Source organism: Gorilla gorilla, chromosome 2, assembly GCF_029281585.2.
Source record: "Gorilla gorilla gorilla isolate KB3781 chromosome 2, NHGRI_mGorGor1-v2.1_pri, whole genome shotgun sequence".
NCBI lineage: Eukaryota > Metazoa > Chordata > Mammalia > Primates > Hominidae > Gorilla > Gorilla gorilla.
Window position 1 is genome coordinate 149648691 of NC_086017.1, and position 17190 is coordinate 149665880.

General features: G+C 41.1%; 1 protein-coding gene across 4 annotated transcripts in view; it reads right to left on the bottom strand.

The window, feature by feature from the left end:
• Positions 1-15897: 15897 nt before the first annotated feature.
• CEP70 (centrosomal protein 70) overlaps positions 15898-17190 on the bottom strand; it is a 101425-nt gene continuing 100132 nt past the window's right edge. For all 4 annotated transcript variants that reach the window (XM_019024362.3, XM_019024363.3, XM_019024360.4 and 1 more), the window contains exon 18: positions 15898-16625. In XM_019024362.3, coding sequence (XP_018879907.1) covers positions 16564-16625 — 62 coding nt within the window. In that variant the 3' untranslated portion in view covers positions 15898-16563. The remainder of the gene's footprint in view (positions 16626-17190) is intronic.

Here is a 17190-nt window from a genome sequence, read left to right on the forward strand (position 1 = left end):
CCCTGTCTACCTTATGATGGCATTCTAATTGCCCCCTAAATAGACAAGTGCCTTGAAAATGGAGAAGCACCAGAGAAATAAGGGAATGTATCATATGTACATCGAAACATTAGCAACCCTAAAACAGCTAATCAAAATGGCAGATAAGTGAAAACCTACCCCTCTTCTTCCAAACTTAAACCACAAACATTTATTTTAAACGTGGTCAATTGAACCATTTTTACCTGTGTCAGGCAACACAGGTAAATACCTGGTGATGGTCTGAAGAGGAGTTAAAATGTTGAAGGGAACCAGAATTTTAGTACACAGCAGACAGGAGGCAAGGTTATATAGGCACTGTGTGAGGGGCAGGGAGCCTGAAAAGTTGTTAATACCTTGGCTGCCACTGAGGACAAGAATTGGTTTTCAGCAGTGGGTGGAAACAATCAGCTAATATGCAGGAGCATAGGGTCTAAAGTTAACATTATCTTGGTACAGAAACCCCCAAACCTAAGACGGAATGTGAATATTGGTTTAGAACCTGGAAGCCTGTGAAGCCTTGATGGAGGCAACCATAAAATTGGCCCCACAGGGTTGCCACTCCCATCCAGGGCACATGTGGGACAACTGCAGCAGATGGCTGTCACTAAAGGGAAACTCACGGGCAAAAATTATGAAACAAAGCAAAAACAGACTTTAAAAAAAATATAAAGTACACAGGAATATCAAACTGAAAAATAGCCATAGATAATATTTCAGCAAGAAGGAAAATGTACCAGTAAGGCAGAAATAGCATGTGAGAAGCAGTGGAAAGCAAAGAAATCCATAAAATACGTTGGCAAACCTAAGCAAGTTTTGATGATTGTTCACAAGATATAAACAAATAACCAAAGATTTTTGCAAGGGTTCAGAAACATAGTAGAACTAAAATGTTAGTACTAACAACTAAGAAGGGGCAGCTAGGCTGATTAAGAAAGTAAGTATTCAAGACCATATCTTATTTAGGAAGCTAAAGATACTTATCTTAAAAATATAACTCTGTGTGAGTCACTAATTCATTACCTCTCAGCTTCAAATTGACGTCTGTCTCCTTTGCTGCTTTCCCGGCAAGCTGATGTTTGGCTTTGCCAATAGGGGGCGATGGAAGGACACTCTATAGCAGGAAGAAGGGGCTTTTCTTCTGATGTTTTCCATGGCTGCTAGCTAATTGGCATACAGAGCTGTTCTCAATCACCTAAGTACCCCCACAGTTTACCCTTGGCTCATGCCCTAAGAACCATGGCCTTCATGTTTTATCAGCAGGCAACACCTTTTGGCAAGTTTCTTAGCCACAAGTGGGTTGCATGGTCCTATGACTGCCAGAGGAAATCTAAATCTCAGCCTGGTAGGGAGGCACTTAGTTTCTAACTTCCTTTCTTGTTCACTCTCCCTTACCCCTGGGGGTAAGGATCTGCATCCCGAAGTTGATATTCTGTATCCCCTAGAGTCCACTTCTACCCCGTTTAGTAGTAAATACAAGAATTGCTAACTAGTAAAAGGTGGTTAAGTTTTTCATGTTTGGTTACCTGTGCAATGTGGTTTCTGTCTCCTAAGTATGTATTCAAAATTGCAAGATAACTATGAAAATAGAGTAGTAGCAGAAAGCCAATAAAGTTGATATATACAACTTCCAAATTAGCAGTGAAGAAGAAAAGGTTATAAAGAAAAATCAACCCTGCAAAAAGTAGGAGGGGAAAGCAAAGACATAAGTAGACAATACAAAATATGGTCAAGATACGTCTAAATATATTTGTAATTACAATAAACAACACTATTAAAATCTAGAATGTCAAAAGTAAAAAGCAGTTATATGCTGTTTATAAGAGGTTCACATCAAATAGAAATGTTGAAAGTAAAAAGATTAAAAGATCCATCCAAGAATCATTTAGATTTCTGTTTATATTAATGGCAGCAAACAATATATTAAGAAACAGATGCTCCCTATTGCCACTTCTATTCAACAATGTGTTGCAGCCTGAGTAATAGGGCAAAAATAGGTACATCTAACCAAAACTTCTATGTGCAGATGATATGATCATGAGCATGAAATCCAAGATAATCTAAATTGCTAGAATTAACCAGAAAGTCTTCAGCAAGCTTGCTTGATACAATGTTAAAAAAACTGTAGTTCTGTTCCCTAAGAGAAAATAAGTGCATAAAAATATCAATCTATATGAATACATTCAACAACCCCTATAAGAAAACTAAAACTTTTTAAATAAATGTTAAACCTAAAATGGAGAGCTATGCCATGTTTGAGGTTGGAAAACCCAACAAATGCCATGTCTCTCCAAATTATAAGTTTAATGAAAGCCCAATAAATCAACAGGTTATGTGTGTAACTTGATAAGCAGATTCAATGTACATGGAACTACAAAAGATAGAAAGCCGCCTACTCAACGCCAAAGTTCATTTTCAAGCTGTACTAACTAAGACAGAATGGTACTAGTGCAGGGAGCCAACTGGGCCAAAAGAACAGAAAAGAGCCCAGAAACAGACCCATTCAGATATACTCAATTTATGACAGAGGTAGCACTGTGAACAAAGGGAAAAGATAGACTTTTCAATAAAAGGTGCTGGGACAATTGGATATTCATGTGAGAAAATACAAAATGGTCCTTTACTCATATCACATTCAAAAATCAATCAACTCCAGGTATATTAGACTGTGTAAAACAAAACTATACAGCTGTAAGATAATATAGAATAATTTCACAACTTGTGACTAAGGCAAGATTTCATAACACGCAAAGAGCACTAACTAAAAGACCACATATCTCTCCGTGAAAATTAGGTACTTCTGTTCATAAAAATAAACTATAGGCTGGTGCGGTGGCACACACTTGTAGTCCCAACTACTTGGAAGGCCGAGGTGGGAGGGACCACTTGAGCCCAGGTGTTCAAAGGCCAGCCTGGGCAACACAGTGAGATCCCATCTTTTTTTTTTTTTTTTTTGAGATGGAGTCTCGCTCTGTCACCCAGGCTGGAGTGCAGTGGCATGATCTCAGCTCACTGCAACCTCCGCTTCCTGGGTTCAAGTGATTGTCCTGCCTCAGCCTCCTGAGTAGCTGGGACTACAGGCACGTGCCACCACACCAGGCTAATTTTTTGTATTTTTAGCAGAGACAGGGTTTCACTGTGTTAGCCAAGATGGTCTTGATCTCCTGACCTCGTGATCTGCCCGCCTCGGCCTCCCAAAGTGCTGGGATTACAGGCATGAGCCACCACGCCCGGCTGAGATCCCATCTCTTTAAAAAACAAAAAACAAACAAAAAACACTATGGGAGGGCCGGACACGGTGGCTCACACCCGTAATCCCAGCACTTTGGGAGATCAAGGCAGGCAGATCACGAGGTCAGGAGATGGAGACCATCCTGGCTAACACAGTGAAACCCCACCCCTGCTAAAAATACAAAAAATTAGCCGGGCATGGTGGCATGCGCCTGTAGTCCCAGCTACTCAGGAGGCTGAGGCAGGAGAATCACTTGAACCCGGGAGGAGGAGGTTGCAGTGAGCCGAGATCCTGCCACTGCATGTCTCAAAAAAAAAAAAAGCAAAAACAAACACTATGGGAAAATGGAAAGATAGGTCACAGAATGGAAGAAGACATTTGTAACACATATAGCTGTCAAAGTGCTCATGTCCAGAATATATAAGTAACTTTTACAAATTACTAAGTTAATCCAATAGAAAAATGGGCAAAAGACACAGAAGCACTTCAAAAATGACATACAAAAGTCCAATAAACAAAGGAAAAGTTGCTTAACTTCATTAGTGATCATCAGGGAAGTAAATAATATTAAAACGACAATAATAGCTCTATACATTGGCAAAAAGGATGTGGAAAAGTGGGAGGTTTCATGCATTGCTGTGGGAGAGTATAAAGGGGTACAACCACTTTGGAGAATAGTTTTGCATTTTCTCCTAAAGTTGAAGATAACATTCCCTACCAAAGTCACCACTCTGTACACCTCCAGAAGCTTCATTCACGTTGTTATCTATAGAAATGCTACTGCCTCAAGTTGTACAGTAGTACATGGCCTGTGTGGCTATACACATTTCCCCTTTGTTTCCCCTATGACCCAGTTGTATATATCTCAGTTCTGGATATATACTCTAGAAAACCTGTATACAAGTGTATGACGATGCACGTTGATAGCAGTACTATTCACAGTAGCCAAGAACTGAAAATGACCCAAATGCCAACTTCTAGTAGAACAAATGAATTGTGGAATATTCATAGATGGAATACTATAGAGCAATGAGAACAAATGACCTGAACCTAACAAAAACAACATGGATGCACAGTACAAACGTAATACTGAACGAAATAAATATTTTTAATATACACAATATGATTCCAGCTTTATAAAAACAGTCAAAACTACATTGGTTTAGGCATATACAGACACACAAAAGTGGCAGAGGTATTTGGAAAAAAAAAAACCAAGGAAGTGATAAAAGTCAGGATAATAGGAGGGAGGGGAGAAAGTGGGGAAGGATTACCAGGGGCAAAGAAAACTTTTGGAATGATGAGTATGTCTGTTAGATTGTGGTGATGATTTCACAGGTGTATAGTATATATCAGAACTTATCAAATTGTATGTATACTTTGAATATGTACAGTTTATTATATGTCAAGGATACATCAATAAAACTTAAAATCAACATTTTACATTTTAAATAAATAATAACTGCACTATTCTTATTTATATTTTTAATAATAAAAATTGGATAAAAGTGGATCTGATAGGGAAAGCCTAAAGCTATTTCTGTTAGTGGCACTATCCTTCTCAGTGGCCCTTGAGGCACCTTCAATAAAGCCCTAGCCCTCTGAAGAAGAGTTTGAAAATTTCTGTTTTAAACTAAGTCTTAACCACAGGCTCTTAAGCCAGCTGACAAAATTTTTATTAATTTTTAAATTACATTTCTTTCCAAATAGTCTCACAGTAATTTCCTGTAATAATTTTTTTGGAGATACATGCAAACTTTGATACTGCCAATAATTTTTAATTTTCAATTTTTGCGGGTACATAGGTATATATATTTATGGAGTACATGAGATATTTTTATACAGGTCTGCAATGTGTAACAATCACATCATGGAAAATGGGGGTAGCCATCTCCTCAAGCATTTATCCTTTGTTTTACAAACAATCGAATTATACTTTTAGTTATATTAAAATGTACAACTGAATTATTTTGACTATAGTCACCCTGTTGGGCTATCCAAACAGTAGGTCTTATTCATTCTATTTTTTTAATACCCATTAACCATCCCCACCTCCCCTCCACCCTCACCCCCACTATCCTTTCCAGCCTCTGGTAACCATCCATGAATTTAATCATTTTGATTTTGGATCCTACAAATAAATGAGAACATGTGATGTTTGTCTTTCTGTGCCTGACTTGTTTCACTTAACATAATGATCTTCGAGTTCCATCCATGTTGCAAATGACAAGATCTCATTCTTTTTAAGGCTGAATAGTATTCCATTGTGTATGAGTACCACATTTTCTTTATCTACTCATCTGTTGATGGATACTTAAGTTGTTTCCAAATATTGGCTATTGTGGACAAACATGGGAGTGCAGGTTATCTCTTTGATATACTGATTTCCTTTCTTTTGGGTAGATATGTAGCAGCGGGATTGCTGGATCTTATAGCAGCTCTATTTTCAGTTTCTTGAGGAACCTCTAAACTGTTCTCCATAGTGGTTGTACTAATTTAAATTTCCACCAGCAGTGTACAAGGGTTCTCTTTTCTCCACATCCTCACCAGCATTTAATATTGCCTGTCTTTTGGATAAAATCCATTCTAACTAGGGTAAGATGATATCTCATTGTAGTTTTGATCTGCATTTCTCTGATGATCAATGATGTTGAGCACATTTTCATATGCCTGTTTGCCATTTATCACTTCTTTTTTGACAAATGTCTATTCAAATCCTTTGCCCATTAATTGGATTAGATTTTCTTCCTATAGAGGTGTTTGGACATACAGCTTATATATTCTGGTTATTATTCCCTTTGAGAGGTGACAGCATGCTGGCAGTCCTCACAGCCCTTGCTCGCTCTCAGCACCTCCTCTGACTGGGCTCCCACTTTGGCGGCACTTGAGGAGCCCTTCGGCCCACCACTGCACTGTGGGAGCCCCTTTCAGGGCTGGCCAAGGCCGGAGCCGGCTCCCTCAGCTTGCAGGGAGGTGTGGAGGGAGAGGCGCGAGCGGGAACTGGGCCCGTGCTTGCGGGCCAGCTGGAGTTCTGGGTGGGTGTGGGCTTGGCGGGCCCCGCACTCACAGCAGCCGGCTGGCCCTGCCAGCCCCAGGTAATGATGGGCTTAGCACCTGGGCCAGCGGCTGCAGAGGGTATACTGGGTCCCCCCGCAGTGCCAGCCCACTGGCGCTGCACTCAATTTCTCACCAGGCCTTAGCTGCCTTCCCACAGGGCAGGGCTCAGGACCTGCAGCCCACCATGCCTGAGCCTCCCACTCCCTCCATGGGCTCCTGTGCAGTCCGAGCCTCCCCGATGAGCGCCGCCCCCTGCTCCACGGCACCCAGTCCCATCGGCCACCCAAGGGCTGAGGAGTGCAGGCACATGGCATGGGACTGGCAGGCAGCTCCACCTGCAGCCCTGGTGCGGGACCCACTGGGTGAAGCCAGCTGTGCTCCTGAGTCTGGTGGGGCCTTGGAGAAGCTTTATGTCTAGCTCAAGGATTGTAAATACACCAATCGCACTCTGTATCTAGCTCAAGGTTTGTAAACACACCAATCAGCACCCTGTGTCTAGCTCAGGGATTGTAAATACATCAATCAGCACACTGTGTCTAGCTCAGGGTTTGTGAATGCACCAATTGACACTGTATCTAGCTACTCTGGTGGGGCCTTGGAGAACCTTTATGTCTAGCTCAGGGATTGTAAATACACCAATCGGCACTCTGTATCTAGCTCAAGGTTTGTAAACACACCAATCAGCACCCTGTGTCTAGCTCAGGGTTTGTGAATGCACCAATTGACACTCTGTATCTAGTTACTCTGGTGGGGCCTTGGAGAACCTTTGTGTTGACACTCTGTATCTAGCTAATCTGGTGGGGATGTGGAGAACCTTTGTGTCTAGCTCAGGGATTGTAAACGCACCAATCAGCGCCCTGTCAAAACAGACCACTCGGCTGTACCAATCAGCAGGATGTGGGTGGGGCCAGATAAGAGAATAAAAGCAGGCTGCCTAAGCCAGCAGTGGCAACCCGCTCAGGTCCCCTTCCACACTGTGGAAGCTTTGTTCTTTTGCTCTTTGCAATAAATCTTGCTACTACTCACTCTTTGGGTCCACACTGCTTTTATGAGCTGTAACACTCACCGCGAAGGTCTGCAGCTTCACTCCTGAAGCCAGCGAGACCACGAGCCCACCGGGAGGAATGAACAACTCTAGACGCGCCGCCTTAAGAGCTGTAACACTCACTGCAAAGGTCTGCAGCTTCACTCCTGAGCCAGCGAGACCATGAACCCACCAGAAGGAAGAAACTCCGAACATATCTGAACATCAGAAGGAACAAACTCCAGACACGCCACCTTAAGAGCTGTAACACTCACCGTGAAGGTCCGTGGCTTCATTCTTGAAGTCAGTGAGACCAAGAACCCACCAATTCCGGACAAACCTTGTCAGATGGGTAGTATCGGGGGAACCCACCCCCAATATTTCAATCTAGGTTCTATTTTCCCTAAGTGTTGGCTAGCTGAGAAAGAGTACAAAGAGAAGAATTTTACAGCTGGGCCTCCGGGGGTGACATCACATATCAGTAGGTCCGTGAAGCCCACCTAAGCCTTAAAGCCAGCAAGTTTTATTAAGGATTTCAAAAGGGGAGGGGGTGCAAGAACAGGGAGTAGGTCACAAAGATCACATGCTTCAGAGGGCAAAAAGGAAAACAAAGATCACATGCTTCTAAGGACAAAATCAAAAACTCCTGATAAGGGTCCAACAAAGATCACAAGACAAAGGGCAAAAGCAAAGATCACAAGGCAAAGGGCAAAAACAAAGATCATAAGATAAAGGGCAAAAACAAAGATCATAAGATAAAGGGCAAAAACAAAGATCACAAGGCAAAGGGCAAAAGCAGAATTACTGATAAAAGTCTATGTTCAGCGGTGCATGTATTGTCTTGATAAACATCTTAAACAACAGAAAACAGGGTTCAAGAGCAGAGAACCGGTCTGACCTCAAATTAACCAGGGCAGGGGTTTTCCCCACCCTAGTAAGCCTGAGGGTACTGCAGGAGACCAAGGCGTATTTCAGTCCTTATCTCAACTGCATAAGACAGACACTCCCAGAGTGGCCATTTATAGACCTCCCCCCAGGAATGCATTCCTTCCCCAGGGTATTAATTATTAATATTCCTTGCTAGGAAAAGAATTTAGCAGTATCTTCCCTACTTGCACGTCCATTTATAGGCTCTCTGCAAGAAGAAAAATATGACTCTATTTTGCCCGACCCTGCAGGCAGTCTGACCTTATGGTTGTCTTCCCTTGTTCCCTGATAATCGCTGTTATTGTTCTTTTTCAAGGTGCACTGATTTCATATTGTTCAAACACATGTTTTACAATCAATTTGTACAGTTAACACAGTTATCACTGTGGCCCTGAGGTGACATACATCCTCAGCTTACAAAGATAACAGGATTAAGAAATTAAAGTAAGACAGGTGTAAGAAATTATGAAAGCATTATTTGAGAACTGGTAAATGTCCATGAAATCTTCACAATTTATATCCTCTGCTGCAGCTCCAGCCATTCCCTCCATTCAGGATCCCTGACTTCCCACAACAGTGTAGTTTGCAAATATTTTCTCCCATTTTGTGCGTTGTTTTTTCACTTTGTTGACTGTATCCTTTGCTGTGGAGCAGCTTTTTAACTTGATGTGACCTCACTTGTCCATGTTTGCTTTGGTTGCTTCTGCTTGTGGGATATTACTCAAGAAATCTTTGTCCAGGCTAATGTATTAGAGATTTTCCCCAATGTTTTCTTGTAGTAGTTTCATAGTTTTGACGTCTTAGATTTGTCTTTAATTCATTTTTATTTCATTTCTGTATAAGGTGAGAGTTTGGGGCTTATTTTCCTTCTTTTGCATATGGATATCCAGTTTTCTGAGCACCATTTATTGAAGAGACTGTTTTTTCCCAGTGTGTCTTCTTGGCAACCTTATCAAAAATGAGTTCACTGTAGGTGTGTGGATTTGTTTTTGTGATCTCTATTCTGTGCCATTGGTCTATGTGTCTGCTTTTATGCCAGTACCATGCTGTTTTGGTTACTATAGCTCTGTAGCATAATTTGAAGTCAGGAAGTGTGATTCCTTCAGTTTTGTTCTTTCTGCTCAGGATAGCTTTGGCTATTCTGGGTCTTCTATGGTTCCATAATACATTTTAGCATTGTTTTTTCTATTTCTGTGAAAAATGTCACTGGTATTTTGATAGGGATTGCATTGAATCCGTAGATTGCTTTGGGTAGTATGGATATTTTAACAATATTAATTGTTCCAATCCATGAACATGGAATATCTTTCCATTTTCTGGTGTCCTTTTCAATTTCTGTCATCAGTGTTTTATAGTTTTCATCGTAGAGATGTTTCACATCTTTGGTTCAGTTAATCCCTATTTAATTGTATTTGTGACTCTTGTAAATGGGATTTACAAGAGTAAATTTCCAATTTCTTTTTCAGATTGTTTAGTGTTGGCATATAGAAAGTCTACTTATTTTTTGGCCTGGCACAGTGGCTCATGCCTGTAATGCCAGCACTCTGGAAGGCTGAGGTGGGTAGATCACTTGAGGTCAGGCATTCGAGACCAGCCTGGCCAACATGGTGAAACCCAGTCTCTAGTAAAAATACAAAAATTAGTTGGGCATGGTGGTGGGTGCCTGTAATCCCAGCTACTCAGGAGGCTGAGGCAGGAGAATCACTTGAACCTGGGAGGCGGAGGTTGCAGTGAGCCGAGACTGTGCCATTACACTCCAGTCTGGGCGATAAGAGCAAAACTCCGTCGAGACGAGGGGGAGGGGAAGGGGGAGGGAGAGGCAGAGTCTACTTATTATTTTTTTTTTTTTGAGACGGAGTCTTGCTCTGTCACCCAGGCTGGACTGCAGTGGCGCGATCTGGGATCACTGCAAGCTCTGCCTCCCGGGTTCATGCCATTCTCCTGCCTCAGCCTCCCAAGTAGCTGGGACTACAGGCGCCTGCCACCACGCCTGGCTAATTTCTTTTTGTATTTTTAGTAGAGATGGGGTTTCACTGTGTTAGCTAGGATGGCTACGATCTCCTGACCTTGTGATCTGCCCACCTCGGCCTCTCAAAGTGCTGGGATTACAGGCATGAGCCACCATGCCGGGCCATCTACTTATTTTTGTATGTTGATTTTGTATCCTGCAATTTTACTGAATGTGTGGGTTCTAGTTTTTTGGTGGAGTCTTTAGGTTTTTCCAAATATCATATTCATCTGCAAATAAGGATAATTTGACTTCTTCCTTTCCAATTTGGATGCTCTTTCTTTCTTGTCTAATTGCTGTAGCTGGGACTTCTACTACTATTTTGAAAAACAGCGGGCAGCCTTGTTGTGTTCCAGATCTTAGAGAAATGGCTTTCAGTTTTTCACCTTTCAGTATGATACTAGCTATGAGTTTGTCATATATGGCTTTTATTATGTTGAGGTATGTTCCTTCTACATGCAATGTTTTGAGGGTTTTCTTTTTAATCATGCAGGGATTTTGAACTTTATCAAATGCTTTTTCAGTATCAATTGAAATGATCATATGGTTTTTGCCCTTCATTCTGTTGCTATAATGTATCACATTGATTGATTTGCTTATGTTGAATCTTCCTTGCATCCCTGGGATAAATCCTACTTCATCATGATGAATGATCTTTTTAATCTGTTGTTTAGTTTGCTAGATATTGTTGAGGATTTTTCCATCAATATTCATCAGAGATACTGGCCTGTAGTTTTTTTTTTTTTTTTTTTTTGCCACCTAAGCCTCCTGAGTAGCTGGGCCTACAGGTGCACACCACCATGCCTGGCTAATTTTTGCATTTTTTGTAGAGACAGGGTTTCCCCATGATGGCCAGACTAGTCTCAAACTCCTGACTTCAAGTGATCCACCTGCCTCAGCCTCTCAAAGTGCTGGGATTACAGGTGTGAAGCCACCACACCTGGCCTAGTTTTCTTTTGATGTGTCTTTGGTTTTGCTATCAGGGTAATACTGGCCTCACAGAATGAGGCTGGAAGTATTCCCTTCTCCTCCATTCTTCAGAATAATTTGAGTAGAATTAGTATTAGTTCTTCTTTAAATGTTTGGTAGAATTCAGCAGTGAAGCCATTGGTTCTCAGGCTTTACTGGGAGACTTATTACAGCTCAGATCTCATTACTTGTACTGGTTTGTTCAGGTTTTGGATTTCATGTTAATGGGTCAATCTTGGGAGGTTTTATGGGTCTAGGAATTTATCCATTTCCTCTAGATTTTCCAATTTATTGGCATATAGTTGTTCACAGTAGCCACTAATAATCCTTTAAATTTCTGCATTATCAGTTGTAATGTCTTTTATCATCTCTGATTTTATTTGAGTCTTCCTTTGTTAGTCTGACTAAAGGTTTTGTCAATTTTCTTTATGTTTTCAAAAAACCAACTTTTGTTTCATTGATTTTTTGTATTGTTTTCTTCATTTCTAATTCATATATTCCTGTGTTTATCTTTATTATTTTTCTACAAATTTTGGGCTCAGTTTGCTCTTGCTCTTCTAGTTCTTCAACCTTTTCCTGTTTAGAAAAAAAAAAAAGTGCAGCTCGCTGCCAGTGCTCATTCCATTTTACGTAAACATGCTCTTTGAGGCTGAGGCAAATCTGACTGATTTTCAATGTGAAAATAAAATGTAAAAACTGTTCTTGTAGTTATTTCTAAACAAAACTAACGTCAGAATCATTGGAATCATGAGAATCATCTATTTCAGAAAAATCAGATTTGTCAAACGAATCTTCAGCCAACACCTGTTTGAGAATGCTCTTAACATCACCTGTAGGAATGCTACATTTTCTAGGATTTGACAATTTCAGCAACTGACAATTACTGCATTTTGTAAATGGAAATACCACTACTAAAAACAGACTGTTATAAATAGAATGATATATTTTGTTTCCAAAGTAAATATATTACAGCAATGTGAAAATAATAAAAATGAGCTATTTCATGGCAAAGTTATCTTAAGGTAAACACTGCAGCTGTAAGGACCCCTGGCAAGTATTCTCAGGGCAAATGGGAAAAGAGTGAAGATGCATCATTAGGTTATTTGAAGTTTTTCTTATTTTTTGATGTAGGCATGTATAGCTATAAATTCCTATCATACATACTACTGTTTTTGCTGTATCTCATAGGTTTTCAGATGTGTTTCAAGAAAATTTTCAATTTCCTTTTTAGTTTCTTCATTCACCCACTGGTCATTCAGGGACATACTGTTTAATGTCTATGTGTTTGTATAGTTTCCAAGATTCCTATTGATTTCTACTTTTAATCCATTGTGGTCAGAGAAGATGCTTGTTATTATTTCAATGTTTTGAATGTTTTAAGACTTGTTTTGTGACATAACATATGCTCTATCCTTGATAATGACTCATGTGCTGAGGAGAATAATTTTCAGTATTCCTCAGCCTTTGGATGAAATGTTTGGTAAATATCTATTAGATTCATTTGTCCCACAGTGCAGATTAAATCTGATGTTTCTTTGTTGAGTTTCTGCCTGGAAGATCTGTTTGATGCTGAAAGTGGTGTGGTGAAGATGCCAGCTGTTATTGTATTGGGATCTCTCTCTTTAGCTCTAATAATATTTAGTTTACATATCTGCATGCTCCAGTATTAGCATAAGTATTTATAAGCCTATCGTGTTGCTGGATTGACCCCTTTATCATTATATAATGACCTTTTTGTCTCTTACAGTGTTTGCCTTGAAATCTGTTTTGTCTAATATAATTATAGCTACTCCTGCTTTATTAGTTTCTAATAGCATGGAATATCTTTTTCTATCCCTTTGTTTTCAGTCTATATGCATCTTTATAGGCTAAATGTGTTTCTTGCAAGCAATAGATCATTGGGTCTTGTTTCTTCATCCATTCAGCCACTCTTTGTATTTTGATTGTAGAGTTTAGTCCATTTACCTTCAATGTTATTATTGATAAGTAGGGACTTACTCCTGCCATTTTGTTGTTTTCTGGTTGTTTTGTAGTCTTCTTTTCCCTCTTTCCTGCCTCCCTGTCTTTCTTTTAGTGAAGGTGGTTTTCTCTGGTGGTATGATTTAATTTCTTGTTTTTTACATTTTTTTAATCCATTGTATATTTTTAGATTTGAGGTTACTGAAAGGCTTACTGCAAGTTACAATTCATTATTTTAAACTGATGACAACACTGATTGCATAAACAAGCAAAAATAAAATAAAAACTCTACTGTTGATCTCGCCCAGCCACCCCCCACCGCCACCCTGCCCCACCATGGCCACCACCAATGGGACTGCATTGGATTAGATCTGAAGCCAGCACAGCACTGGGTCTTGCCCAAGGCCTGCTGTAACCACTACTTGACCACCACCTACCTCTCTCTCTCTCCCACTATGGCCACCACCACTGGGACTGCATTGGATCAGACCTGAAGCCAGCATAGCACTTGGTCTTGCCCAAGCCCCACCGTAACCACTACCTGACCACCACCTACATTCACTCAAGGCCCTAGAGTTCTACAATCAGCAGGTGGCAAAGCCAACTAAGTCTGTGTCTTTCCCTTCAGGGTGTCAAGTTTCCCCAGGCCCTGGCCAAGTACAGAGATGCTGTCTGGGAGCCAGGGATTAGAGTCAAAAACCATACAATTTTGCCTGATGTTCTATTCTACTGTGGCCAAATTGGCACTCAAATCACAATATGAAGTCCTTCCTGCTCTTCCTTCCCCTTTCCTCTGGCAGAGGGGCTTCTCTCTGTGGCCACCACCACCACTGGCACACAGGGGGTTCTGCTAGGCCACCACCAATGTTCACTTAAAGCCCAAAGGCTCCTCAGCCAGCTTGTGGTGAATGCTGCCAGGCCTGGGACTCACCCTGAAGGGCAGTGGGCACCCAGGGCAGGGTCCAGAAATGCTGTCCAAGAGCCTAGGCTTGGATTCAGGGACCCCAAAAGCCTCAGGGACCCCAAAAGCTCTATTGTGGCTGAGCTGGTACCTAAGATGAAAAGACAAAGTCCCCTTTACTTTTCCCTCTGCTTTTCTCAAACAAGAGGAGTTTTTCATCATAGCCACCACAGTTGGGAATGTGCTAGGTCACACCTGAAGTCAGCATGTCTCAGAGCCCAAGGCCCACAGCATACTATCTGGGTATTGCTGCTAGTAATTCACAGCCCAAGGACTCTTTAGTCAGTAGGTGATGAATCCTGCCAGAACAAGGTCCTGCCCTTCAAGGCAGTGGCTTCCCTATTGACCCAAGGTGTGCCCAGAAGTGTTCATGAGCTAGGGGCTGGAATGGGGGTCTTGCGACTCTACCCAGTGCCCTAACCTACTGTGGCTAAGCTGGTATCCAAGATGCAAGGCAAAGTCCTCTTTACTCTTTGCTTTCCTTTCCTTAAGCAGAAGCAAGGAGTCACTTTCATTGCTGCCTGCCTGGGGTTGGGGGAGGAGTGGTGCAAGAACTCCCTTAGCTGCACTGGCTGGTGTCTCCCTAGGTCATGTGTCACCCTAGTCCTCTGGCTCTGAGCCCATCCAGCACTAGGAGATGCCTAGGAATTAACTGCAATCTTTGTGTCCTAGACTGCCTTTCAAGTTTACCTAGGACCCCAGAGCACTTTGGCCCACGGTGGCAAGGCTTGCCAAGAAACTCAAGTTCTGATAGCTGGAATGGACAATTCCACTCCGGCTAGGTCTGGTCCAAATGCTCCCTCCATGCATTTGCGCTGGCTTAGCCCAGCATGGCTTTACTCTCCACTATGACAAGGCAGCACTGAGTTCAATGTGAAGTGCCCCAGTTGCTGTGCTCTCCCTCCCCCAAGCACACAGACTCAGACCCCACAGTGCAGCCACTGCCAGGGGGTCAGGGAGGGGTGGCATCAGTGATTCAAAGCTATCTCTCTAACCCTCTTCAATGCCTCTTTCAGCAATATGAAGTTAAAACCAATACTGTGATTGCTCACCTGATTTTTGGTTCTTGTGATGGTGCTTTTCTGTGTGTAGATAGTTGTTAAAATTTGGTGTTCCTGCAGTGGGAATCAATAGTGTAGGCTTCTATTCTGCCATCTTGCCCTGCCATCAATTTCTTGGAATAATTTAATTAATTCATAGTCTTTACATTATTGAATATCCAAATGCTTTTTGTACCCAACCCTCAAGACACAAGGTCTTCCACAAATTGTAAGTTAGTGTTTAGAAATGTAACTGCAGGCTATCATGACAAAGAATTTTAAATCTAGAAGGAGCCTATTATCTTACGTCTGATCCCTAAGGTCATAACACCAAGGATGTGGATGCTTGTTTGCTGACATTTACTCACCATTCCACCATGCTGCTTCCTGGAAATGTGTTATAATATTCTATATGCCCACCAACAAGAATGACAGAGAAATCTTCCTAGACCTGCTGCTTATAAAAGTGGGGAAGAATAGTCCAAAGTGACTTGTACTTATGGGTATGAGGCAGAACGCTGACCCTTAAGAAAACGTGACTGAATATTGAAAATACAGAATAAACAGAAGGCGGCAAGTAAAGTACTCTTACGTAAAATGCAGCAAGGATGTACAAGTTGCCCAAGGAAGGTTCAGCCTAGGAAGAGAATATGACTCATTATTTGTCAGTAATATACAAGCATATCACTGAGGACACTTATGTTTGGAAATTCTTTACAAAAATTTTATTTGAGATCTCAAGTCCTTATAAAAAGTGCATTACATCAAGATTGCAAAAGACACTTTTTAAATGAGAGACTTCTATCTACTCATCCATTTTACCCTATGATTCATTTCCTACCCTAACAGAAATGATGAAACAGTTTTTCTTTCTTCCTTTTCTTCCTCCTGCTTTGAAAGGGCAACTGCCATGAGGGATATCTTAACAGAATGTGCCAATTAGTCCTTGCCAGGAGAGCAGTAGCTTCCTACTGGCTAAATTTAGAGAGCCCTTGGCATTCCTTTTGGTGTGGCTCAAAGATTACTACAAGCTGAATCTAAAAGATTGCAACCTACTACTTGCAATCTGTCTCCCTGGGCTCCTCTTTTACTCACAAACTCCACTCTAAAACAACCTTAAATTTTAAGCACTCAATAATTGCTTTAGAAATGAAGGGATCTAAAGTTAATTACCTTACCCTTGCAACTATTTTCTGTATAAGAATCTCAAAGTTAATAAAAATTATAGAGATGAAGAATGACCTAATACTAAGAAGGGGATGAATTCTGAGAGCAAATACATTTTACAACCCTTGTCTCAAAATAAGATCAATCCTACAAAATACAAAATGTTAAGAATACAATTTACACAGTAAAAATGATTTGTTTTCAGTATGAAAGTACTTTTAATTTCTTTACTGCAGGTACAATGGCATCCAAGTCATCAATTTCTGTAATACAAAAACAGTAATAATAAAAGAGAGTAACTTTTTCTAGTGGTAAACTCACATGAAACAAGAACCTATATGCAAAGGCAAACCCCAAACATAAAGGCAATAATACTGGTGCTTTTGTGCACATGAAGTTTTTATCCGATAGTGATGATAGATTATCACTGATTCAGATACAGATGCTTCACAGGGGCTCTGTTTATATAAGTTACCACATACCCACAAGTACCCTCTGATTCTAGTATTAACTTCATTAGCAGCATGCCCTTATTAACAGATCCAACTGCCCACATATGTGATATGTTAGTGTCTCATTAGATCTGTATCACTACACGGGTGCATCTACATGATGAAATCCCAGGTAGAGGCGTCTCCTCCCTAGGTCTCCACGTGAGGACTTAGGAATTTCTTCTCATAGAACAGTCTTGTCCTCTTTAATTTTCTTGGGAAGATTTCTTAGTAGTGGATCACTCTAAGATGAAAGGTATCTGCCAGCTGGGTGCAGTGGCTCATGCCTATAATCCCAGCACTTTGGGAGGCCGAGACGGGAAGATCATCTGAGGTC